This window comes from Aulonocara stuartgranti (genome assembly GCF_965226115.1).
Source record: "Aulonocara stuartgranti genome assembly, chromosome: 7".
Classification (NCBI taxonomy): Eukaryota; Metazoa; Chordata; class Actinopteri; order Cichliformes; family Cichlidae; genus Aulonocara; species Aulonocara stuartgranti.
The window spans coordinates 15,073,231-15,097,495 of record NC_138945.1 but is presented as its reverse complement, the minus strand read 5'-3'; the positions used below and the strand labels follow the sequence as shown (position 1 = coordinate 15,097,495).

Genomic DNA, 24,265 nt, shown 5'->3' with positions numbered 1-24,265 from the left:
ACAGACATAGAGGCTGCCACTCCCTGGGTACCAGATTCCTTCTCAGACCCTTCTCTGTAAACCCTAGCAGTGGTTGTGTGAGAAAATCCCCAGTAGTTCAGCAGTTTCTGATATTCTCAGATCCACTCATCTCCCACAATGAGGGCATGTTCAAAATCACTTAAAATCACCATTTTCCCTTCATTCTGAGGCTTATTTTGATCTTGAACTTGGTTGTCCTGACCACATCTGCATGCACTGCGTTGCCTCTCCGGCAGCAAGTTGTAACAAGACTACAAATAATGTTCTCCATCTCAGGCTCCACCTGCTGTATAGCATAGACGCCAACAGCATAAATGTGATCTGTTTTAAGTATCAGCACTTTAATGGGACAACAGACCAAAAAAATTTAATTAAAATCACAAAGCATGTTACTGGAGCTTTAACAGAACTTGCTTTGGGTTGGAATCATTCTTAGGCACTGCCTACTGTGATGATTTTCGGTTTAATGAAAGGTAGGTCACTGATAAGGCAGCACAGCAAGGTTTTTTTTTCCGATTGTGTTTAAATGACTGGGGTCACAGTAAACAAAATCTAATCCTTAAGAAGTTGCTTCTGTACCCAAAAACCAAACTGTCAGGTGGGGGGAAAACAAAATAAGTTAAGAACTATAAGGTTAAAGGCTTTTCCAGCGTGTCCACCAAGCACGTGAAAGATTGAAATGCTGCACCGCCTCCCAACACGTCCTAGTCATTGTTGCTACTCGTTTATGGAATCCACTTCCCCAACCAGGAGAGCAAGCACACTTCCTTAATCATCATGTTGTCTTTATACAGATTCAGTACAGTTGAACAGACTGTTTTGTTATTTACATAAAACAGACTTCCAAATGAAATCACAAATAAACTGGAATGCAAAACAAAACAAACAAAAAAACCCTCTAATGTTTCAAATTTTGTGACAACTTAAGTATTTGTGCAATATTTGTCTGCCTATAAGTAAGATAGAAGTGGCAGTAATCCCTGCATTTTATTGGAGATCATCTAATTTAAAAAATAAAAGTTGACAGTTGACAGCCACTTCATGTTTTAGAAAGAAAACAGAAGATTTTGCGCATCACATGATTAGATGGTGTCACTTCAACATTTCTTTATAAGACAAGAGTCCTGAAATGAAACACAAAAAGGCAAAAGCTCTTTTTACAATAACAGCATTTTAAATTTGCTCAACAAAAAGAAAAAGAAAAAAAAAGAAAAAAAAATGGCAGTTCATCTATTAGATTTGTAGCAAAAAAGGGGAAAAAAGAAAAGATGGCATAGTCCTTTCAGTTTCAGGGGAAGATGACCAGGGTATTGTCTTGTGTGTAAAAGCATCAGTTCATGCACACACGTAAGCACACACACACATTTCTTAATCCGCAGATGGGATTCTCTGCCCAGTCCTGTCCGGGATAACAAGTGAAGTAGCGCTCAAATTTACTTTGATTTTTTTGTTGTTCTTTTTTTTGTTTGCATCCGCATCCTTCCCTCAACCTGCTGGCTCCTTCTACTCAGTGATATCCTACATTTCACAGAATGACTTGACAACACCCTGAGAACTCGCTCGGACTTGTGTTTTACTTTAGCAACTGGACAGACGGACAGTGACATTGATTCTCCAACTGAAAGAAAACTAAAAAAAAAAACCACAAAACAAAACCCCGTACCCTTATTCAAGACACATCTTGTAGCTTGTAGCAATTGTGCCAACTATTGAGTTCGTCACCTCTTTCGCCCTGGACGATCGTTGAATATTGGTATAAAATCCTGCCCTTGCTCTTTGGCTCTTGGGGGCTGAAAACAAACATTAAAGCAGCTGTTTGAATAGAAATCTAATTCAAGAAAAAGGTTCCTTTTAAACTAAACTGTGGCTGAGCTCAAAATATCGTAGGAGAATTTACATTTGGCCAGTAGTACACCAAACAATAAAATGGGCCCAGGAATGCAAGGTGCATTAGCGATAGCTTTAACTGTGTTAAAGTGTGACTAATTATCTTTACACTTGCACATTTGGGCGGTGAGTGAAGTTTGGGGCTTGTATGGTTGATAAAATGGCGTACCAGCTTCACTAACAAAGTAATTTGGTGAGGTGACAGACAGAGCACTTCTACTGCACTCCTTCCCCAGCAGAGTATCATCCTTGTGGCCTCAGAGGCTTAGAGGGAGACGGACGCTGTGATCAGTGAGTGTGATAGCCAGCAGTACCCATGCCAGCCTGGTTGGTTAGCACAGTCCCGTTGACTCCTTGCCCAGCCTCCACCATGCCTCCATTGCTCATGGCACCCACACCTGTCCATCCAGCACCAGCATGTAAATGACTGCAACAGCACACAAAAACAGAACAATTAGAAAAAATGCAAAATACTGACAACTGCTTATGCTACCCCTCAGCCTCCTAGCAGAAACACCTATGATATCAACTTCAAAATCAAATTCAAAATTTTGACCTTGAGGTCAAGGTCACTGAGGTTCTAACTCATCAAAGATTTTTAGTAGATGCATCTATGGTATCAATTCCAAAAGCTTAGGTGACTGCCTTCTTGAGTTATCGCATTCACAAACTTAGGTGTCCAAGTCGCCCGCCCACCCACCCAGCCAGCGGGGTGACGACAATAGCAAATCAACCTTTTATGGCTAAGGGGTAAAAACAAATGCAGCCAAGTAAGACATGAACCAGAGTAAAGATGCACTGATCAGATATCAGCCCAATCCTCATATCACTAGTTTGGGTATTGGTTATTATTCTAATAGTAGACCACTAGTTCCAAGCAGGAAATAAGGTAGCAAATTATATGTTGATCCTGCTGCTGTCTTACACATTTAAAATAAATTAATTAATTAATACTGACAGCTGTCACTGCTACCACTAAGCCTAGTAAATGCAACTATAGCATAAATCTGAGGGTTAAAGCACAGACTACAGCTTATTTTTGATGCATTTACTAGCTGCTGGTATCAGACTGGTGCTCCATATCAGCAGAAAACAGCTTTAAAGCTTTACTCATTTCTAGTTTCAATTACAACTTCCTTTGCACATAATTTGAGCTGTTCAGATTCCATCAGATGCAGGGATTTCAATGTATGAATTCCAACATGGGTTATTAAAAGGAATACAAGTTATTCTTATGCCAGCATTTTTCAATACTTTAACAGTATCTGAATTGAATTAAATGTGGACTTGCACTGCTCTGCATGTAGCCAAGAAAAACAAAGACAGACTAAAGTCAGACGACAATACTCCATCAGCCTTTTATGAGTGAGGGACTACACTAATACACAGTATAAAATATGGATGTAGCTTCCAGGTCAGAAGAGTGAATGAGCCTTAAAGTTGCATTATTTTTAGCAGGAGATGCTGCTGCAGCAAAAACACTTGTGGTCGTATAAAAGCCTAAAAGGGGAAAACAGCCCCTGTCCAGACCTCTGTCCAGACCTCTGTAAGTACTTTCCTGATGGGTTTGTGGATTCAGTCACTTATTTCTGCTCATGCAGAATAAAACCCTAAGTCGATTTTGGTAATTCCAAGTTTCAGAAAGGACAATTACCCAGCATGCATGTTAACTAGCTAACAACTTGTGAAACTACACTCGCATTGTGTAGCAATGTCTAATCCGTCCCTTGTTTGTCATTTTTGATTTAAAATACCAAGATGGCAACGACAGAACTGCTCAGCAGCTGGAGCCTGAGGCTTCATAACAGGACGTCACAAACCAGTGGGTGACAACATCCATATTTCTCACTGTCTTTAACTTTACTTCTGTCTTAAGCAGCCTACTGTTACCTAGGCTTCAATGTGCACTGTGCATTGTAAAGGCTGGTAGAAATTCTAAAGTATCAAGACAACATGAAAAATGTTTAATTCACTGTAATGTAAATAACAGCCCCTGACACAGAAAAGAAACAAAGCTGAGGTGAACAAACTGCTCACTTCTTTTGACTGTAATCATCTTTGGTACTTACTTGTAGCCCTGCTGATCCCAGGTCTGTCCATAGACGCTGTAGCTCGGCACCTGCCACCCATTGGGCACATACTGGCCAATCTGCTGTGTGTTACTGTACCACTGGCCCCACTGACTGTAGGGCTGCGCTGCGAAGCTCACTGTGTTCTGCTGACATGCAGAGTTATATTTTAGGAGGCAGACTATCACATTGCATCAAAATCACTCACAAGTACAGTCAGTCTCTCATTTGAATGAGTGGGTGTCATTGTAGTCGATCTGTAATACGTTCAGAATAAAATCTTAAAGGTTCATACCTGTGCCATCTGTACCTGCTGTATGGGACCCTGGACCATGTCTGTAGTTTCTTTACCCCAGTAACACTTAACAACATAGCCCTCTATGGAAGTGCCATTGACAGAGACAATAGCATGAGCTGCGGCCTCATGGGAGTTGAACCTGCACAAAAAAAGAAATAGGAAAAAGCGCAGGCATTAGATTGGATAATATTAAGACACCCTAAACCTAGGTGTGTTTGACAATTTAGACTTAGAAAGCATAACAACAAGACAACTTGCCTCACAAATGAATAGCCTTTCTCCGGGAAAACTCTGATTTCCATTATTTGCCCAAAAGGTGAGAAGGTCTGTCTCATAATTTGTTCTATGAACAGGAAAAACAGTTTTAATGTTGAATGTGTAGGCAGTGCTTGCAGCCCTGCAGCACAGAGGTAAACTGTGACTCACCTGTGAGTCCTGTTGTCACTCCTCCGCAGTAGACTGTGCAGTTGCTGGGGCTTGACTGGTTCACCACCTCATCAAAAGATAGCTGCTTGGTATTGGTTGCTAAAATGAGAAAAGAGAAAGACAAGGTTTCTTTTTTAATTAGCTTCGTTATCAAAATGTTTTCTTGCAGCATATTTGCTTTGGGCTAGTTTATAGTGCTAGTGCATTTATATTCATTTTGAAACAGAACACAAACCTGCTCCAACTTTTTTTTATTAGCCAAACACAGAAGAAACAAATCTGAACATTTAGAACTTTTATATTCTCGGGTTTTACCTTTTTTTTTTTTTTTTTTTTTTAAGGGACTGTTGAAAAATATGCTTAGCAGCAACTTTAATTAAAAAACAAACAAACCAAAGAACCAAAAACAGACATGATTCCTATTGAGCAGTAAATAAGACCTGGAGTATCTTTGCACTGTTCGCACCAGAATACCCCTCCCCCAACCCTTGTTAAAAAATAGTAGTAGTAAATAAAATAAAAAAAATACAGATGCCGTTTCAATATCATGCAAATATTTATTGTTTCCCATATTTAGACAAGTCAAGTGTTGCTTTATCAATAAGCTATGGGCAGTTTTACAAGAGCACTTCTATTTGCGGAATGCCTCTCACTGGCACTGGCACACCCACTATGAGTGCTCTTCTTATTACCTTCTTGTGCATGTCCGCACGGCTTCCCTGACTCCTATTTTCAGGTTGCATCTGCAAGCAGGAACTAAGGGACGATCATGCATTCAAGAAGTTATCAAACTATATTTACACACTGCCTATTATTATGTAATGAGCTACAACCAGAAGTAGGTGGTGGTAATAAAAGTACAAGCTTTTACCAACCATTAAAAAACAAAAACAGAAGCACAGCGGACGTATGTAGTGCGGGGACACGACACAATATCATACAAAACCACACACATGGTCTGTTTGGTCTGACACACGCACGCACAACTGAACTCTTCAGCTGAAAACTGCTGGTTTGGAGCTGGAGACTAGTGTTTCTCCATAAGAAACATGTTTCTGGTTAGAATAGAAACTGATGTCTGAGGTGGTGACACAGGTAAGTGCAAGCAGTGAGAAAGGGGCTTTAGGGAGCGATATAAAAATAGCAGCTATATTGAAAAGCAGTCCAGAGATGCACAAGAGGATTTACTTCAAGAGAAAAAAGAAGGGAAAGAGAAAAGAAAATCTCCCAAATCTTCATTCTCACTCACTTTCACTTGTAGTTTTTGGAGCAGGCTTCCTTGTAGCCCAGTTAGTCCTGATCTGCCTCCCTCCCAACCACTGTCCTCCCATCTGCTGAATGGCGTTCTCTGCATCCTGATTACACAAAGCAAGCACAGAAGAAAAAAACAAGACATTTGTAAACATTATCAAATACAATATGGAAATCCTGTCTCTGACTTAAGTGAAAAATCAGAACCTGTTTCTGACTCCTCTAACACGGTCATAATTTACACACTTACCCACTTGTTGAAGAAGGAGACAAAGCCATAGCCTTTAGATTTACCTGTGGCCATGTCTTTCACCACCCGACAGTCCCTGCAAACAAATGAAACTCGGTCAAAACAAGCAGCTTGAAAGACTGAGACCTATAAAGAATATATTTTAACCGAATATTACCAAATATTGACCATGTAAAGCTAGCATTTGCAGCACATTAAATCATTTTCCTACAAGAGTCAGAGCCAACCAGTGTTCACCTTCCCTGATTCATATGGTTTCCAAAAATAAAAATGTATCAAGTGATGGTCCAGCACTAGAACTACTGAGGAATGGGCCTCACATTTTCAGCAATAAATTCCAGCATATTTCCATGATGCTTTCCTCCTTATGAAAGCACCAGCAGATCTGGTTAGATTAGTGCGAGTTTACCAACTATTAAGGTAGTGTTTGCTAATACCTACAATGGCCTTTACACCATATCTATTAATTCATTTCACAAACCAGTGGAAGTCAGACTGGGTGACACAGAAGCACTGGTTACTAGCACATTCTCGATTGTGCTGTTTTCAGCTCACAAATTTCCAGAAACTAAATATCACAAGAACACACTTACGATATTTTTCCAAATGGAGCAAAAGCTGCTTTTATGTCATCTGTGGTGATTTCAGGACTTAGATCTCCAACAAAGACATGGAAGTGACCTTAAAAAAAACAAAGAAAAATAAACATAACACAGTAAAACACAAAATTCATTTATTTATTGACCAATGTTCCCTGTTTAAAAAGCTAAGACGACCCCAGAGAATACTGTGCAACCACATCACCAGTTTTACTCACTGCTTGTGTCTTTCTTTTGACTGGTTGGTGTAGTAGCCCAGTTGACCTTGACTTCCTGCAAGAGAGAAAGATGCAGAAAGCGAGGAAGAGGACAAAGGTGAGACATGTAGCGCGCTTGTGGAAGGAAGGAAGGTTGTTTTTCTGTGATTAGAGGCTTTTTCACACACCACTTTTACTTAGGCCACATTTTGTGATTGAGAACTTTTTTTATATAAATAAGATGATCTCTGTATGTCACATTTGGGTTCTTAAAGCACCAACACAAACTGATTTATCCATTGCCATTTAATTTTATACACCTTTGCAGTAATTAATACACAGTAAAAATACAGTGGCGTACACAGAGGGATATCAAGATTTCACCTTCATAATCAGGAACATTTCACTCTCAGTCTAGTAAAAATTTGGAGCAAAACTGTAGGAAGTAAGGTCCAAATAACAAGGGACTTACAAACAAGTGATTTTTACGAACTTGTTATACTCCTCAAATGGTCCTTCAATACCTGTTGAGGATAAAATATTTTCAACTGAATGTATTTTTCTTGGAAGTAGCTCTTATGTGGATTCTATGTGGAAATAAGTTTGCAAAAGAACACACAGCAGTAAAGATGTAGGGGGACAGAAGAGCATCAATCAAATGAGATCAGAGAATGTTACATGATTACACAGCAGGGCCACGGTAAATTAATTCATACACAGATGGAAACTCACTTAAGGAACATCGGCATTTAAAAACAGGCACAGCATGGAGCATGAAATGACAGTAAAAGGCAGCACTGTGTTTATACCCACTCACATACTGGATTTCACTTTCTATGTCAGACACTGTACTGTAACCTACAGAGCCCCTGAAATACCATATGGTGACGTTTACGAAAAATAATATAAAATTTAAAAAAAAGTTTTCGTTAAAATAAAATAAATACATAAATAAATGTATTTATTAGCCAGGAATTTCTGTACCTTGTATATACGAGACACACTTAATGTTATGGGACTTCAGGAGTTCTGTAATAATTCAAAACAGCTGAAAAATAAATAAATAAATAAAACACTGTATTTAAAGCTTCAGTGACCACATTTATGCACTTTCTTCCTTTTTGTGATTTTCTAGTCTAAGGTTAAAATTCTAGCGCTTCCATTCTATACATGAGCCGTAACTATGGCGTTCAATTAAATTGTTACTGGCCTTGAACTAGAATGAAAACTTCACCCAACAGTGTGTTCAGACCAAATGTGAAGTAAAGATAAATATAAACATTGTGGAAGCTACATATTTGTGTCAAACAAAGGCAAAGACATTAGTTACAAAATTTATAAACTCTGGCACCAACTTTGCTTTATGCTCCATCACCAAAGTATCAGCTGTTGTTTCTCCTGATTACACTAATTAGCAGAAATGGGGGATAAGCTTAAAGTCACAACACAATTTGAGTCAGAGTGAGAGAGAGAGAGAGCGAGAGAGAGAGAGAGCGAGAGAGAGAGAGAGAGAGAGAGAGAACAGGACTTGAAGTAAAGTAAGAGAAGTGACTCTACTTCCTGGTGAGGTCTGAAATATGTTTCTGTCAACTGCATCTAGCTGACAGTGAAAAGTTGGACACTTTATTCGTGTGAGTAAAGTCAGGAAAACATCTGTTTGGTCTGAACAAACAATAGGTGGCAGCTCTAGAACATAATTGACACATCAACTGTTGTCCCACTAAAATTTGATTGATAGATTTTCTCATTTTTCATTCATTTTCATTTCATCTGTAAAAAATAATTGAAATAAAAAATAAATTATTTATTTAAACAAATTAATAACCCAACTGGTAAAATTACTAAAAACAAATTAACAAAAAGGTCATATCTTTGATGTCTGTATCAACAAAATATCGAATTAAATATTATTTAACTTTCTGAGAATCTCAAAATACTCTACCGCTGTTAATCTACCACAGTGAAAAGAATATGCCATTAAGTCATTTTTGCATCTAATTTCTTTGGTTTGCATGATTTGCAGTCACTTCTTGATGTGCAGCTACTGATTTGAGTTAATTCCACACAACCAACAGAGCAGCAAACACACAAAACCAAAAGCTCACACTGTTGAGAACCAAGACTACATATTTTTAGGATTCATAAAGTTCACAACAGTAAGATTACACAGATCAGTGCTTAGTGTTCTCACCCTGGTCATTTCAGACTGTGCACAGAAGAATGGTTTGCACAGGGGAATTAAACAAATTAAGTGAAGTGGAGCAGGAACAGGGCAGTGTGATAAGGTTTAACAAGATACAAGTTTCTCCACACGCTTCATTTCAAATTGTGCCCACCCAGCCTTGACCTAGTTGACTCACCCAGGAGATACGATAGCTTACCTTACCCAGAATTTTCCGACCATTCATGGCTGCGATTGTGGCAGTGGCATGTCTATGCTCATAAAACTCCACAAAGCAGTACGGATCGTGACCTGCTGTCTGGGTTGGAGAGGAAACACATAAGTTATGTTACTGTGAGCAATATGAAAGCTTGAATAATTATGGTGACGTCATTGTTAAGCATTAAATTGGGAGGATGCAACACCAATGCAAAATGGAGAAAAAAAAAAGGATGAACATTACAAGAGTCAAGCAAGTAGCTAAACCAGATTGCAAGGGCTGAAAAGAAAATGAGAAGAAAAAGAGTTACGGAAAAATAAATAAATAAATAAAATTAAAAAAAACTCACATCTACTATCATTTTGCAGCTTTTGCAGGGTCCGATTTGGCCAAACAACTCCAAGATGAGTGCCTCGGTCACATCCCGGGACAGATTTCCCACATACCTAGATGCACAAAAACAAACAACAGACGGGAGACAGTCAGTGCTGGCTAGTTTTTCAAAGTAGCCATCGATGGCTGGTGCAGATGCTCTAACAAGGCAACAGGGTTTCCCTTCTCTAAAAGTTTACCATTGTTAAAAAATTAGCCCAGGGAAACATCTTTCCTAATCCATTTTTAACCTAACTCCAGAAAATGTTTGAAGCATCACGTCAGGACACTGTAAGAAGTTGTTGTTTCCCATTTTTAGCACATTCATATCAGCCTCACCCTCATTACTGGAAATACTTTGTTTCGTTTTAAATAAGGGAGGTTTCTGGGTAGACTGTGCAGGAGGCCAGACGCATCATAACAACTTGATAGATGTGAATTCGCTGGACCATTACATGTGTAATTCCTAGACCAGAACAACTCAGCAAATCACAACCACATACCACGCATTCATCCAATCCAACTGTATAGGACATATGCATTATCGTATACCCCTCCTTTGGGTACGGTCTAGAAAATTTCAGACAGGTGGAGGTGATTGCTTTCTTGTAATTTCTTGGAAAAGATAAAAATAACAAGGCGGTACATGTTTCCATAAGATGGCAAAGCAGCTGACATGATCATGTTTCGATAAAATACAATCACTGATTACATTCTGTGTTGGGATAAATATTCAGTTAAAATATTGCCACAAGCTAAAATGACAAGTAATTGTTATGAAATTAAATTTCTCTACTATGAAAGCATTCCATATCAAATACACTTCAAAATACTGGTGTTTTTTTGGTATGATATCTTGGATTAACGCTGAAGCCCAACAAGGATCAATTTAAAGCTTTTTACACACTGGAAGATGGTTTAATCTCTAAAAATATCATACTTACTGAGCTGATAAAAGGGTTTGAATTTAAGATGACGACTTACAGATTAAAACAATAAAAAAAAATAAACAAAACAATATCAGCACCAGACACCACTACTAGTCCACTTGTAAGGCTCCATTAAATGCAAATTTGAACGCTATTTATGCTTAATGATTCTGTAATCAGAGCATTTAAATGTCAGCCAAAGAGTAGGGAGAGGTTTAAATAAAGAAATATCAACCATGTCTTTTAAATAGAACTGTTTTAAATAGAATTAATCTTCCCCAAGGTAATAAAAACCCGTTTTCATAATCAAATCAACATTGGTTGACACCATGTTAACACTTAAAGCATCAAACGCATATACATATATGTACAGTTTCCTGGCCTATACAATGGTGACTCTATCAGGGTGATGGCACGTCGAACTCCATTGAAAAGCCAGCTAGTTTAATGTCCTTCTGCTTATTGCAACACTTAACAGCGCTATAGAGAAGTCTCTGGTACATTTAGCGAGTCTCCCCAAGTTACTACTTAAAGTGTCGTTCACTAAGCATACCAACAGTTATTTATTTTAGAAACAATTCAACTTTCACGCCGTCTTATTCTCAGCAAGAAACGTGAACGGACGCGTTAATTTGAGATTTTTCTGGAACTAGCTAGCAGGCTAGCATTAACCAATGTGTCGACTATACCAGAGAAAGACCGTTACCATGTGTTTAGATGTTATAAACGCGTTGTTATGCTACGTTTAACAAAAGCTTACACAAGACATTCAACTGTTATTATATAGACGGGAGCCTCCAATGTGCCTGTCCTAAAGAAACAACCGCTTCGAGACCGGAGTCAGCCCTGGAAACTGCCGCTGAGCATTACGTGACGAACACAAGCGTTTAGCTAACGATAAAGGCATACACTTACAGGGTTTTGGGCTGGTCATCGTCCATTCTGTTTCAGTTGCTGGCCGAAAACAAGTCGCAACCCCGAGTGCAAATCCACGACTGTCGCGGGCAGCTGCCGGTGACACTGTCAAGTTATTTTATTGCGAACTGGTTTATCGCCGTTGTTAGCTCAAGAGTGAACAATGGGCAGCCGACAAAGATGGCGGAGCAACTGGAGGCCGACGCGAGTCCCGCATGCGCAGTAGTTCAGTCCAAAGGCAACTTCTAGACAGGTTACAAAATAAATAAAATAATAAAGTGTAAATTAGATGACAAAACGCGCATAATTATTACACGAAAACATGTAAAAGCACGTGTAAATGTTTCTTTTCTTCTATAATATATGCATTACAAGTAGATCTCTAATCAATAAAATATGTAAAAACCTGTGCGACTTTTAATAACTTCATTCAATCCCGCTGTTTTTTATATTCTCTTTTGTGTAAAGTAACTACACTTTGGGAAACGTGTATCTGAGAATGTATATTTAAGTTTTGGATTTCTCCTCTTTTCTACATTTGAGAGGCAAATATTAGGACATGCAATATATTACAATTTAAATTATGTATACACAGATGGATAAAGCTGATGAGCCATACTACAAACAAATGGGAAGAAGTTGTTTAAGCTAGGTTAAGAAAAGAGGTGACAATCAGTGAGCAGCAGTGGGGTATAGAGGGTGGCAGAGGGTGGTGCAGGACATGCGAGGACAATGAGACAGTGGTGAGGTGTGCAGTATGAATGACAGATGGGTTTCCGGTGGGAAGGGAAGAGTTACATCAGGGCTCGCCTCTGACTCCCCTCTTGTTTGCAGTGGTGATGGACAAGTTCACAGATGGGGTTTGGTAGGACTTGGCATGGACTATGATGTTTGCAGAGGACGCTGAACTGTAGTGAGAGTAGAGAGCATGTGGAAGATAACCTAGAGAGGTGGAGGTATGCCCTGGAGAGAAAAGTAATGAATAAAGAGAAGAACAGCCAGACTGCTTTGAGCTGATTGGAGGATAGCAGTAAACCAAATAACCAGAGTACAAGCAAGGTATGCAGAAGAGCGTCTCTGAATTCACAACATGTTGAACCCTGAAGCACATGGGATATCTGCTGCGACATTCAGATAGTAGGACCAGAATTTGGTGTAAACAAAAGAAAAATTCTACACATATTCCTAAAATGAGATTTGTTTTCCATTTTATTGATAGTTTGTGGCATTGAAAAACTGCAATACTTAAACAGCTTTTTGTAACATCCAACAAACATTATTGGCAAGCCTCCAAACACCATTTATAAAGCTATACATTTATACAGTATAGTGCAAGTTTCAGTTGTCACTCTTCTTACCAGTGTGTTATTTGTCTTTGGTAGGTTTTGTGTTGCTTTCTGTTTATTTTATTATTTTTTGTGGAAATTGAAATTTTGCTTATTAAAAATATCAGTGGAATCAGTCCTTCCACATGTGACCTGCTATATAGCCACGTGAATCCAATCACAACAGAACCACCACACGTTTCTAAAAAATTCAAGCTATTGTGATGTAAACAAAGTAAGAAACCTAATTTATTCTTAACTCTGATGCTTCAAGTACAACATTTATTTGTCAGTAATTTACTTACAATTAATGACAAATACATAAATTATATTTATCAGCATATACAAGTGTTTTTACAAAAAACCAAAAAGGAAAAAAGTCCCCTTATGTCTCATCGTTTCCATCCTTGTACTCTGATCGCACAGTCCGACACAGTGCAAACAGCAGGAGAAGCAGAGCTGACAGGGCCTGTCCTCTCTGCTCTGACATGCCCTCATCTGGGGCAGATGCTGTGGTCACTGAGGAGTTTCTCCATCCTCTTTATCTTGCGCTTGTTCTTTGGCATGGGCTTGTCGTACATGCCGTTCTTCAGCAGATGTTCCTTGCTATGATGGATCTGAGCGCCGTGCTGAAGCTGGAAGGAGCAGAGTGCTTTCAGGGGCTTGAGCAGAACCTGCACACGCACAGATGGGAATGGAAGGAGAACGCGATAAAGAACACCATGCTCTGTGTTTTGACATGATTCATGATAATGAACCTACAAAGAATTACTGCCCAGCTTCTCACGCACTCTTATCTCCAAGCTTCATTTTACCATCCTTTTACCCTTTTCATTTAGCCTACCCACTCATCACCCTTGTTTTAAGAAGGCAGCAGCAAAAAACTCATTTTATTCTAAAGAGCGGAAATGTCCATTTAGCAATGATCTGCTGAACACAGTCAAGCATTTAGCATTAAAATCTAGATATTTATCTCAGCAGTTGGTAGAGACTAAACACAGAGTTAAAAGTAATGCAAATATTAGATGTAAAAATAATTATGATTCTGTATACTACAGATTTTAGATATTTATTATACTACTATATAACCGTTTTGGTATTTTACCTCTTGGATCTCATCATTCCGCTCCAGGATCGACAGAGCGACAGCGGCACATTCCAGAGTAGACAGACAGATGTTGGAAGGTTGTGTGCGGATCACGTATTGACTTGATAAAGTCCTATTGAGCTGCACCTGGTAAACCAAAGCAGAAGTGATCAGTAATCACAATGTTGAGGTATGAAAAGCAATGAATTTTATGAAAGCTGTAATTCTTAAGGAATGCACCACACTGGCAGTTTTTCATTTAGGGCTTTCAGCGTTCATCTCTGACAGGTGTGAAGTTTCAAAGTTATGGTTTGTCCATAAACACGTGATCAGAGCTGGAACATCTTCTAATGTTGGTTGTCAACATTACACACATTCAACTTAGAGGCGGACTGACACAGAATTTATGACACAGATTTATCTGATATCAGATATATGAGCTAATTTTTCCCCCCTTTCGGACTTCTGTGTTTCATTTACTTGTTTACGTTTTCCCTCACTCTACCTGGATCAACTGATTTGTGTGTTTGTGGCGTTGTATTGACTAATCACGTTTGTGCACACCTGCATGTTATAGTTCTGTGTCAGTTGGACACACAAATCCAAATTTTCCACCCAATTCAGGCTTTAAGACCCTAGAAAGAAAAAAGGCTTAGCAACTGAGAGAACAGAGTTTATATTCTCTACAACGTCCTTTAATATGCGCACCTGCTTGGGCAAGTGGAAAAGGCTGTTTTTGAGGAACATGTTTTTGGCTTGGCTCCATGTGCCGTCTATGATGATGACATTATATTTCGCAGTGCCCACTTCTTGGTATTGCACCAACTCCTCAAGGTTCTCCGATTTAGGTCCTGGGTACAGAATCAGCGTTCTGCTGTCCCGGCACACCGCAGCCAGCTCCGGGTGCCTGCACAGAAAATAAATGAAGGCAGAAAATAAAAATTTAAATATAACACATATTTAACTACGCTCAATTAACGCATACTTACTTTTCCTCATTAAATCTCCTTCCAACTATGACATTGCATTTTCCTTGTGGCAAGCAAGCAGCAAGTAGAGGAACTGTGCGGAGTACTCGGCTCTCCTGCAAGAGATCGAAACCTTTAGTCTCTCATGTTAACCTTTTATAAAATGTGTGTTCATTACTGTCATGAAAGCCGCACATTATAGAGTCCACTGTCAGGAGCAAGACAGTAATCTGATTCCAAAGCATTCAAACACACCCGATGGCGATGTCAGGGTGATACACTGAGAAATGAGACACTGATGTTCTTCTTATTCATCCACTAACTCTCAACACAATATCAGTCTTGGTCTGGTGCAGATGTACATGTATGCATCTTTCTGGATATGGGTCAATATCAAAACTTGCCTTTAATGGAAATAAGTCAGCAAAACATGCGTGGAAATGGTGCGATGTAGAAATTGTTCTTTCAGATAGTTTGATTAATAAAATAAGCTATGGTTGTATCAGCTGATACAGGCATCAATGTATATGTTTGCCATTATTATTATTATTATTTATTTTACAGGAAACAGTTTTTCCAGCAGAGTGGACATCTGTACCATCATGCAGGATTTTAGATTAGCGAGGTAACTTAACTGGGAATTTTCCGTTTTAGTGCAAAGTGCAACTAATGTCACTGTTTGTTTTGATAGTAAGATTATTATAGTCCATAATGTTTGTCTCTACAATTAATACTTTTGGGTGTTTATTTTGCTTAAATATTCATCAGCATTTTTAAACCAAATCAATCTTAAACAGTTACAGTCATCTTAGTGTAAAATTCCCTCTCTCTTTGTTACTTTATCAGCTTTTCTGCTGATTCAATTAAACCCATGTCCTATAATATATTATTGTATATAGCATTTGTATTCTATTTTATACGATTGTATATAGCATTTTATTTTTAATTTATTTTATTCTACTCTATTGTGTACTGTATCTCATAGATATATTATTCCAGTGTTTTTTCTCTAATTTTTCTATGTAACTTTGCACTGTCCACTGCTGTAACAAAACAAATTTCCCCACACGTAGGACTAATAAAGGTTATCTTATCTTATAATAGTTTATTACTTATATCCTATTTTTGTCAGCCAGGTCTCAAAGTGAAACTCATGCAAGATCAACTTGCTAGGCAAAAAATAACCCATAGAGGCTCAAATCAATGTGCAATACATGCATACAACAATACAGCTAACACTACCACACAACATAAAGTTTAATCTAACAGATTTTTATAAACAATAACAGTGACTTTTGGAGGCTTTTGAAAGACATAGATGTATTTTTGAAGCTTCACAAACGCTACATGTAAACAGATCAAGGACTCTGGGTCTTAAAACATGACTTTTGACTCACCTCTGCAGGATGCTGCACTACGTACAGACATGTGGAGACCTCCAGAGGTTGTGGTGGAAGAAAAGGACATAGACACACCTTCTGAGGGCGACTACATGGGAGGAAAGTTGAAGACGTGAGGCTGTGTTTTCCCAGTTACTTCCCAGCCTATAGCCCCCATCTGTGTGTGTTTCAGCTGGTCTTGAGCTTTTCTGTAACGACACGGATCTGTTCCCTCATTAAAGCATGCCAGCTACGCGAGGAGACGGGAACATTCATACGCCGCCTGGATCAACCAACTCGGCTAACTACTAGCATGAGCTGCTCTTTAATTCAACTCACCGGCAACGGAAACATGTCGGTCTTCTCTCGCCAGCCTCCACCGGAAGGGCAGCCAGATCCCCAAAAGCGTCAACCAACCCGTCCTCCATCGAGGAGCCGTCGCACATTTCTGGGGCGTTTTGTATCTCTTGGGTGACGGCGGGACACAGACTGGGAGCGCAGTCCATTGTGGAGTTAGCAACAAGCTAACCTGTGCGAGTACCCAAACACTGCGCCGTCTTCTGGTGTAGAAGTAGACCGACTAGAGAGAGAAGGCACACGGCGGCGTAATTAAAAGTGTTTCGTAGAGTTCACAGTGCGTACGCTTTATATTTCGGGTATATACCTCGCCTCTACAATGGATGAAAAGAGATGAGTACACAATGCACATAACTGCTGGTGGTAGGAAATGTTTATTACAGGAGAGTCCGAGGCTGAATTCGTTTATACAAAGTGTTTCTCTTCTTTTTCTTTTCCTCCCATCTCCTTTGGTATGCGTCTATCGCGTAGTATGTTATATACATTTAGAGTTGGATGGCTAAAATAACTTGTTTCATAATCATAACAGACACCTTTTCTGGCTACGCTTACCTCGTTAGTAAGGTAAGAGTAATGATCTATGGGGCGACTTCACTTGTTGCTACTGCAAGGTTAACCAGTAAAAAGACTAAAGCTAGATCGATATTATTAACCAGTATTAGCCATTATCACAGGTATATATGATATTAGCCCAGATGATTTCCCGTATATGCTAACAGAAATTAACACAGAACTTTTTGACATCCGGGGTCTCAATACAGATACAGATACTAAAATTAAGACTAGTTCCTTATTTTGTCACATCTATTTATTTATTTTTTGTCATATCCAAGATCAGTGGTGCAAAGTGAGCTTCACAATAAGCTGTTAACTATTTAGTTTGGAAGTTGTGTGTGACTAAATAATAACCCCATCATTTCCCCCTTTCTCATAAGATTCAAATATACTCTCAATATGTGTATGTATGCATATAATCCAGACTGCTTTCATGCATCATTGGTAAAAACGCCAATCATGTCAGAAACAGAATACTTTTATAATCTCTAAGGACAATATATATATACTGGTATATAAATCGGTATATATTCAGTTTGCCATCATATGCAACAAAGAAAAATAATATATTATTGTTTGAAGAGCTAAAAAAAAAGAAGCAGCTATTTAAACTTTCATTGTCGAAATTGTGTTTCATTACAATTTTTGCTGTCCTTCTCAGGATGATTACAGATGTTCATAATCAGTTCATAGGCATAAATATAACAGCAATCATTTTGTTATACTCGTCGTTGTTTTGTTTTTCATTTTCAGTCAGTTAGCTGTTTGCTGTTCAAAAACTCAAGTTACCAACATGCACTGACACATCCGTTCTATTTATTGTATTTCTGCGACACAGTTGCTTGTAAGTTGTTAGTACTTCATTAACTCAGGGCTGCCACCTGTCGGTGTGGAGGAAAAGGGTTATTTTAAAAAGTACGCTGGGTGTCGCCAAAGGCTATTTAATGTAAAAGTAAGGCCGCTTTAATATACTTGGAAACACAGCTTTTGCCCCACGGAAGCAAAATAGTTATGTACACTTAGTTGCGTATGCATTTTATTCACACATCGTTTGTCCATTTGAAAATGGATATCTGTGAGTTTGTTTATAGTTTGACTTTGAAGGTCAGTCGACACAGGGTCACAGCTGAGGCTTCAGAACGCACCTTGGATTCAGACGTAAAGCAACTACTGTACAGTGTATCTGCAAGCAATGCAAACATGCAGAATACTGTACACCACAGTGCAAAAATTAAAAAAAACAAACAACCCCAAAAAGTTTCTCTATGTGCATACATTGGGGAATATTTTGTTCATTTTGAGACAGCTGTGCTAAAGCAGACTAAAACGAGCTACGTTTGGTTAAGTTGGAGATATCTCTTCGATGATGCAGGAGAAATATACGTAACTTTTATAAATGCCTTTGAACATTTTTATGATAATTTTTTTAAAAAGCATTTGCAAAATTTTATAACATTTGATGAAGATCTTTAATTACAGATTATTTTGACAGGGTGCTAAACATCACACCCCATTTGGCTTAGCGACAGATGCACATTGTCAAGAAGTTTCACGTTCCAAGCACATCCGTGATTAAACAAAGATTTGCAGGGTGGATAATTTGTCAGGAATAACCACAGGTAAATAGGCTCATCTGCACGGATCACAGACTCTGTCTTGGATGTTTACAAGCGGTTGTGCGGAACACAGGCTCCCAGTTTAGATAAGGTGTCGAGTTAATGGCCAGAAGGGCTTATTTATAGCTGAAGATGCACCCTGACACCGTACAGACACCGACACATGCACGCTTATCCTTTTTATTTGCACATGTGAACCACTCTCATCAATCATGCTATGACTCATGCGCTATTGGCAGACAGTTTGGCTTCACCTGCAGAGACAAAGGATATATGATCAATCTGAAGGCAAAGGTTTTAGATAAGACTTTGATTATATATGCAAATCTGAGCTTTAAGAATTTATCTTAATTTAATGCACTTTACATTTACTGACATTTTAAGCCCAAATATGGATATTGATCTGTTACAGCACTTAATACCAAGTTTATTGAAAAAGACTGTAGCGCACTAAAGTATTACACACTGTCCTTTGTTTTTGGCTTGCTCAGTTGGAAAAACTGTCGAACTATCTTCTTGTTTCTCAGCATTATTCTCTGTTGGATCTGTTTCTGATGACTTAACATCTGTCTCTAGTTCAGTTTGTTTTGTAACTGTTTCGGTCTGGCTTCTTTCTCCTTCTTCTGCTTTGGGGTTTTCTCCTTCAGTTGGCTTTCCATCTCTCTCATCTCTGGTGGTCACTTCATTCCCGTCCTGTACGCTTTCAGCTTCTGTTTTGGCCACAGCCAACGCATTCTCTTCTCCATCTCCGTCGCCTTCATCAGCAGTCTCTGCCGGCGATGCCGTCTCTTTCTCCTCCTCTCTTTGCTCCTTCCCTCCAGCCTCTTCGTTTTCCTGCACAATTGGAGTCAGAGGCGTTAGATCTAGACACGTCTTAGGAGGGGATGCTACTTTTCTCCTAGGAGGAGCGACTGGCTTGTCTATTTCTGAATCTTTTTTCCACAAATCCCGAACACAGACATTGCTCTCTTCCAAGGCTGCGGGATGATCATCTATACTTGTCCAGTCTGCTTCCTCTGAGGGAAACTCAAAGCAAGAGATGCTAAGTTCATCGACTGGGATTTCTGTTGGTTTTTCAACTGTTATAGACACACTCCTTACTGTCTTGGATTTACTCTTTTTTGCTGTTTGTGTGTCGTCTTCTTCCAGAAGTCGAGGGAAAGGCTCTATGTCGCACGGAGAAGAATTGGCGCTGGACCTGAAGAAGTCTGTAATATCCTCCTCTGAGTTAGGCACCTCTCCTTTTTCAGGTTTGGTCACAAAAACATCAAGATCATACAAATCCTCGGACATTATCCGAGGTCCTTCCTCTGGGCATTTTTCTTTATCTGTTGGTTCCCCCTCCACAACAGGAGTCTCATCTATCAGGACATATTTCTCTAAATATCCCCTGGCCTCTCGGTCTGAATGCCTGCTGTGGAAGGACTTCTCCGAGGTCACACTTTCAGTGTCTTCTTCTTTTTTCCGGCTGCCGAGTGCTTCCTCGTAAAGGTCTGTATAAAGAAAGGCCATGGCTTTGGGTTCCTCCAGCAAAATGGGATCAATAATTTTCGGAGGCCCTTCGGGTAGAAAGATTGGTGTGAGGACATCTTCTTGGCTTCCAAACAAATTCGAACCACTCTGTTTTGAGGGAAGCCTAGATAGTGCACTTTCTGCTGCTCCGCCTCCATCTGTTGCCCCTGGACCTTTCAGAAAGTATTCGTCTGTACCGCCATAAAAGACTTCATCTAAAAGCTCGTTAGCAAGTTCCACCAGACTGATTGTGTCTGACTTGTCAACATCTGCACCTTTGGTGCTGGTGCTTTCTTTAGTCTGTGCATGTTTCTCAGTGTACTGACTCTCAGTAGCAGTCTTTGCCTCTGGTTCCACCTGTCCTCCTGCAGCCACAGCAGGACCTCCTGGAGCTTGAGCATCAATCAGGGCGAATGCCTCAAAGTAGTCCACATTTCCTGCTGCTGCTCTGCTTTGCATTCTGGCCACGGGAGCTCCCGGTGGATCCATGGAATCTAGATCCACAGGAGGGTGGGGGCTGGCTTGGTAATCTATTGTTGGGCCCGTCTCTACTGAGATCAGCAGCTCATTTTCATGGATCTCCTCACTAGCTTTAGGAACAACACTTTCCTCCAGGTATGAAAGATTGTCCACCATTTCTTTGCTGACTTCTTCATCCACGGTGGCCAGTTTTTGGGGAACAACAATGTTGAGGATTTCAGAGCCTTCTGACACTAAGCTGAACAGCTGCTGCTCTTTGTCTTCCTGAGGATCAGTTGTTTCGTCTTGGTCTCCTTCTCCGTCACTTTTCAAATTTGGTTGAGAGACTTCCACTAACTCTGGCCGCCCTGAGATGTTCTCAGAGCTTTCTGCCAGGACTTCTCGCTTTCTATCTGCTTTGCTTTTCGGCCCACTTGCCCTCTCCTTGGTTGTCTTCCTTCTTGAGATAAGCTCCTCATCCATGACAAAAATGATTTTGCCTGCTGGATGAGACCCAGGTGTTGCAGGCTGTATTGCACTGAGATCCACAGAGGGGAGTCCAGCTTCAGACATCCATGGTGTGGTGCAGCGACTGGGGGTCGTCTCCCATGCGATTCCGCTGTCCTCCCCTTGCATAGTTACCATGGAGAAGGAGGAGTCCATCATTAGGCACTGCATCTTAGGCCGGACATTATCATCGTGGACAGCCTCGCGTAAGCTGAAGGCACAGTAGCGCAAAAATATTGGGAGGTTAAGGGAAAACTATACAAAATATGTCCTAATAACTTCTAAGTTGTGCAGGTGTTCTTTTGCTTTAATACTTTTTGCACTGCGCCTAAAGCGAGAGAAAGAGTCTCAACTTATATTCACCAAAGTCTGAACTGCATAAAGCATCACATCTATCAACCTTTGAAGATGCTTGTTGTGCTCCATGAGCATTTTTACGTCACACAAGTGTCATTAAGTAGGAAGAAAGAAAGAAATTTCACCCTGCAGAACTTCCCATTCTGCTTGACCAGTGCAAACATACGAACATGTGTCATTTCCTCCATAAATTCAGCATATTTTATTACTGTAAAATAAATGTTTCACCACAGACTCTAATTCCTAAATGATCAAAAACTTTCTTCTGTGGTAAAAAACAAAAACAAAATTGCAAAACAAATCTCATTAAGATGAAACTTTAACCTGCAGCATAAAGAGCACCTGTTTTGAAGGGTCTCCACTTCATCAGTAACATCAAGGTTTTGTTCTGTAATATCTTCAGATGTCAACACAGTCATCTCGGGGTCAACATCTGACTGTGCAAAATCCTCCATTGCTGTAGCCATTGTTAGCAGTATGGATCTGCTTCAGCCTCTCAACACGACTCGATGCTGCTCTGCTGATCACATACGAAGCGAGCGAGCGTGCTCGAGTCGGGTTTTCATGCTCAGCATAATCTTGAAATAGAAAACTTGCCTTCCACTGTTTCATCTGAAACATTTGCAGCATGCAGGGAGAGTAATTCGTCTCCTGTTCACAATGGTTGAACTCTTGAAATCACTACATACAGATAACAAGTTAATCTGGGTTAAGCAGTTGCAAATAATCTGAACTGTGAAAATGCAGGAACATTAAGGCAGTGTCTCTGTCTTATTTATTTTTGCCAGGTCTAATAATAATTTTTTCTTGGCATCATGTATTTGATATCATTAGTCTCTCTGTAAGCGAGTTAGAGGTAAGATTGTTTAAAATCTTTAAGCTGTTTTTTTTTTTTCATGTGCAACAAATCACATGTCAATGAAAAATAGTAAAAACCAAAATTGTGATTAAAAAGTTAGACTTGTCATGCTTTTCTGTCCCACTAGTGAGCATTTTTTGTGGTAACTGGCCAAATAAGTTTTTAAAATCTGCCTTTCTTTCATTTTGATTGAGCCACCTGCTCGTGTCTGTCACACAGAGTGTCAGAGATGCTATGTGGGAAATGAAAGCGTGAAGGAGTTGGGGAGGGTTTAGTCAACATGTTCTATCTGGGTAAAAGTTCCCCAGTGTAAACTAGTCTGACATACCCTGTGCATCATAAAACTTTCCAGTGGGCATGCCAAACTGTGAATTTAATATTATATAAATTTTGAGGCAGTAATCACACACAACAAGACCGGGAAGAAGTAAAACTGAAAAGTCCAAGAATATAAATTAATCAATAAACACAAAACACTGGGCCAGTAATTTGACATTTATGTTAGGCTGCTGAAAGGTGTCTCTATAAGCGATTGCACCATAGGTTATACTTAGTTTGTTACAGGTCCTGTAGGAAAAAATGATAAAAGAAACTTTATCTCTAAGATCCAGAGAAGAAAACTCCCGTTATTTTAAAACATATATCATTAATTGTCATGGTCCTGGGCCATGTGGGCCCAGTATTCTTAGTTTTCATGTATTTTTGTATTTTGTTCTTTATTTAGGCCATGCTTCCTGGGTTGATCTGTTACGTTGTTCCTTATGTGTTTTCCCTTCGTGACTCTTACCCCCTGTGTGCCCCTCTGTGTATTTATGAGCCCTCGTCTCTCTTTGTGTTTTATTTTATGTTTTCCCCAGCCCGTTATGTCTGCGTTCTCCCCGTGCTCTCTCTCCTCCTGTTTGAACCTCTGTGTACTTCCTGCTTTACTTTGCCCATCTCCCATCAGTGTTACGTTCACTCCTGCCGTGTCTTGTTATGATTATCAGTGTCACCTGTGTTCCCCGTGTGCATCCACTTCCCCTGATCATCCCTCATGTGTATTTAGTCTCTGTGTTTCGTACAGTCTGTGTCGCGTCGTCTGTGTTCCCCCCCTCCGTGTTTCCATGCCTGGTCTGTTGTCTTCCAAGCCATAGCCTCACCATAGTTTGTTCTCAGTTTAGGTTTTTGTTTAGCCACGCCATCCCTGCTGTATTTGCACACCTTGTTTTCAGCCATATTAAAGGCTCGCCTTTTGTTAAAACTCACTCCCGTCTGCTCACTTGTGTACGCACCTGGGTCCATTACACGCATTCTCCACTCGGTCCGTCACAGCGGACCGTGACAGTACGACGCGACCATGCCGGACCCAGCGTCACAAGACCAGGAGATCATTCGGACAGTGGAGTCGCTATGCGGCGGTTGGCTGCAGTGTTCCGGGGAGGAGGACCGGGTTGAGCTAGCCCGCCAAGCCGGAGTATGCGTGTCCGCATTCCCCTGGTTATGGGAGGCGCTGCATCCCCTCATCATAGACTTTCTCGCCTCCACTCGCCAACTCCGCCCGCGACAGCAGCTGCCCGGTAAGCGTGAGCCGTCGCCTGAGCCATGCTGTAGCTCTGTTTCCCCGCTGCCGCGTGAGCCTGAAGCGGTCAGAATCGGTACGGTGTGGCTCACCGCCGACACACCCTCGGCTCACGCTCCATCGGCTTCCGC

The 24,265-nt window shown here is 40.1% G+C and overlaps 3 protein-coding genes across 5 annotated transcripts; all 3 read right to left on the bottom strand.

Moving 5' to 3' along the window:
• Positions 1 to 789: 789 nt before the first annotated feature.
• Positions 790 to 11,819, bottom strand: LOC309710601 (cytotoxic granule associated RNA binding protein TIA1-like). Of its 3 annotated transcripts, none has more exons than XM_082540200.1 (12): positions 11,596 to 11,814; positions 9,729 to 9,825; positions 9,380 to 9,478; positions 7,020 to 7,074; positions 6,796 to 6,883; positions 6,203 to 6,278; positions 5,951 to 6,056; positions 4,702 to 4,800; positions 4,534 to 4,618; positions 4,273 to 4,414; positions 3,978 to 4,126; positions 790 to 2,335 (listed from the first exon to the last, which is right to left on the bottom strand). In XM_082540200.1, the coding sequence occupies exons 1-12, from the start codon at positions 11,619 to 11,621 to the stop codon at positions 2,197 to 2,199; spliced, it is 1,161 nt and encodes a 386-aa protein (XP_082396326.1). In that variant the 5' UTR covers positions 11,622 to 11,814; the 3' UTR covers positions 790 to 2,196. The 3 variants fall into 3 exon arrangements, with proteins under 3 accessions (XP_082396326.1, XP_082396327.1, XP_082396328.1); XM_082540201.1 differs by having other exon boundaries at positions 3,978 to 4,123; XM_082540202.1 differs by lacking the exons at positions 790 to 2,335; positions 3,978 to 4,126; positions 4,273 to 4,414; positions 4,534 to 4,618 and having other exon boundaries at positions 4,702 to 5,457; positions 11,596 to 11,819.
• Positions 11,820 to 12,786: 967 nt separating this feature from the next.
• Positions 12,787 to 17,072, bottom strand: dtwd2 (DTW domain containing 2). The gene is made up of 6 exons (XM_082541530.1): positions 16,694 to 17,072; positions 16,373 to 16,463; positions 14,997 to 15,091; positions 14,716 to 14,914; positions 14,026 to 14,154; positions 12,787 to 13,594 (listed from the first exon to the last, which is right to left on the bottom strand). Exons 1-6 carry the CDS (start codon positions 16,858 to 16,860, stop codon positions 13,415 to 13,417), a joined length of 861 nt encoding a protein of 286 aa, XP_082397656.1. The 5' UTR covers positions 16,861 to 17,072; the 3' UTR covers positions 12,787 to 13,414.
• LOC309711293 (uncharacterized protein) lies at positions 16,852 to 22,764 on the bottom strand. The gene is made up of 3 exons (XM_082541518.1): positions 22,060 to 22,764; positions 17,019 to 21,571; positions 16,852 to 16,934 (listed from the first exon to the last, which is right to left on the bottom strand). Exons 1-2 carry the CDS (start codon positions 22,182 to 22,184, stop codon positions 19,333 to 19,335), a joined length of 2,364 nt encoding a protein of 787 aa, XP_082397644.1. The 5' UTR covers positions 22,185 to 22,764; the 3' UTR covers positions 16,852 to 16,934; positions 17,019 to 19,332.
• Positions 22,765 to 24,265: the final 1,501 nt, after the last annotated feature.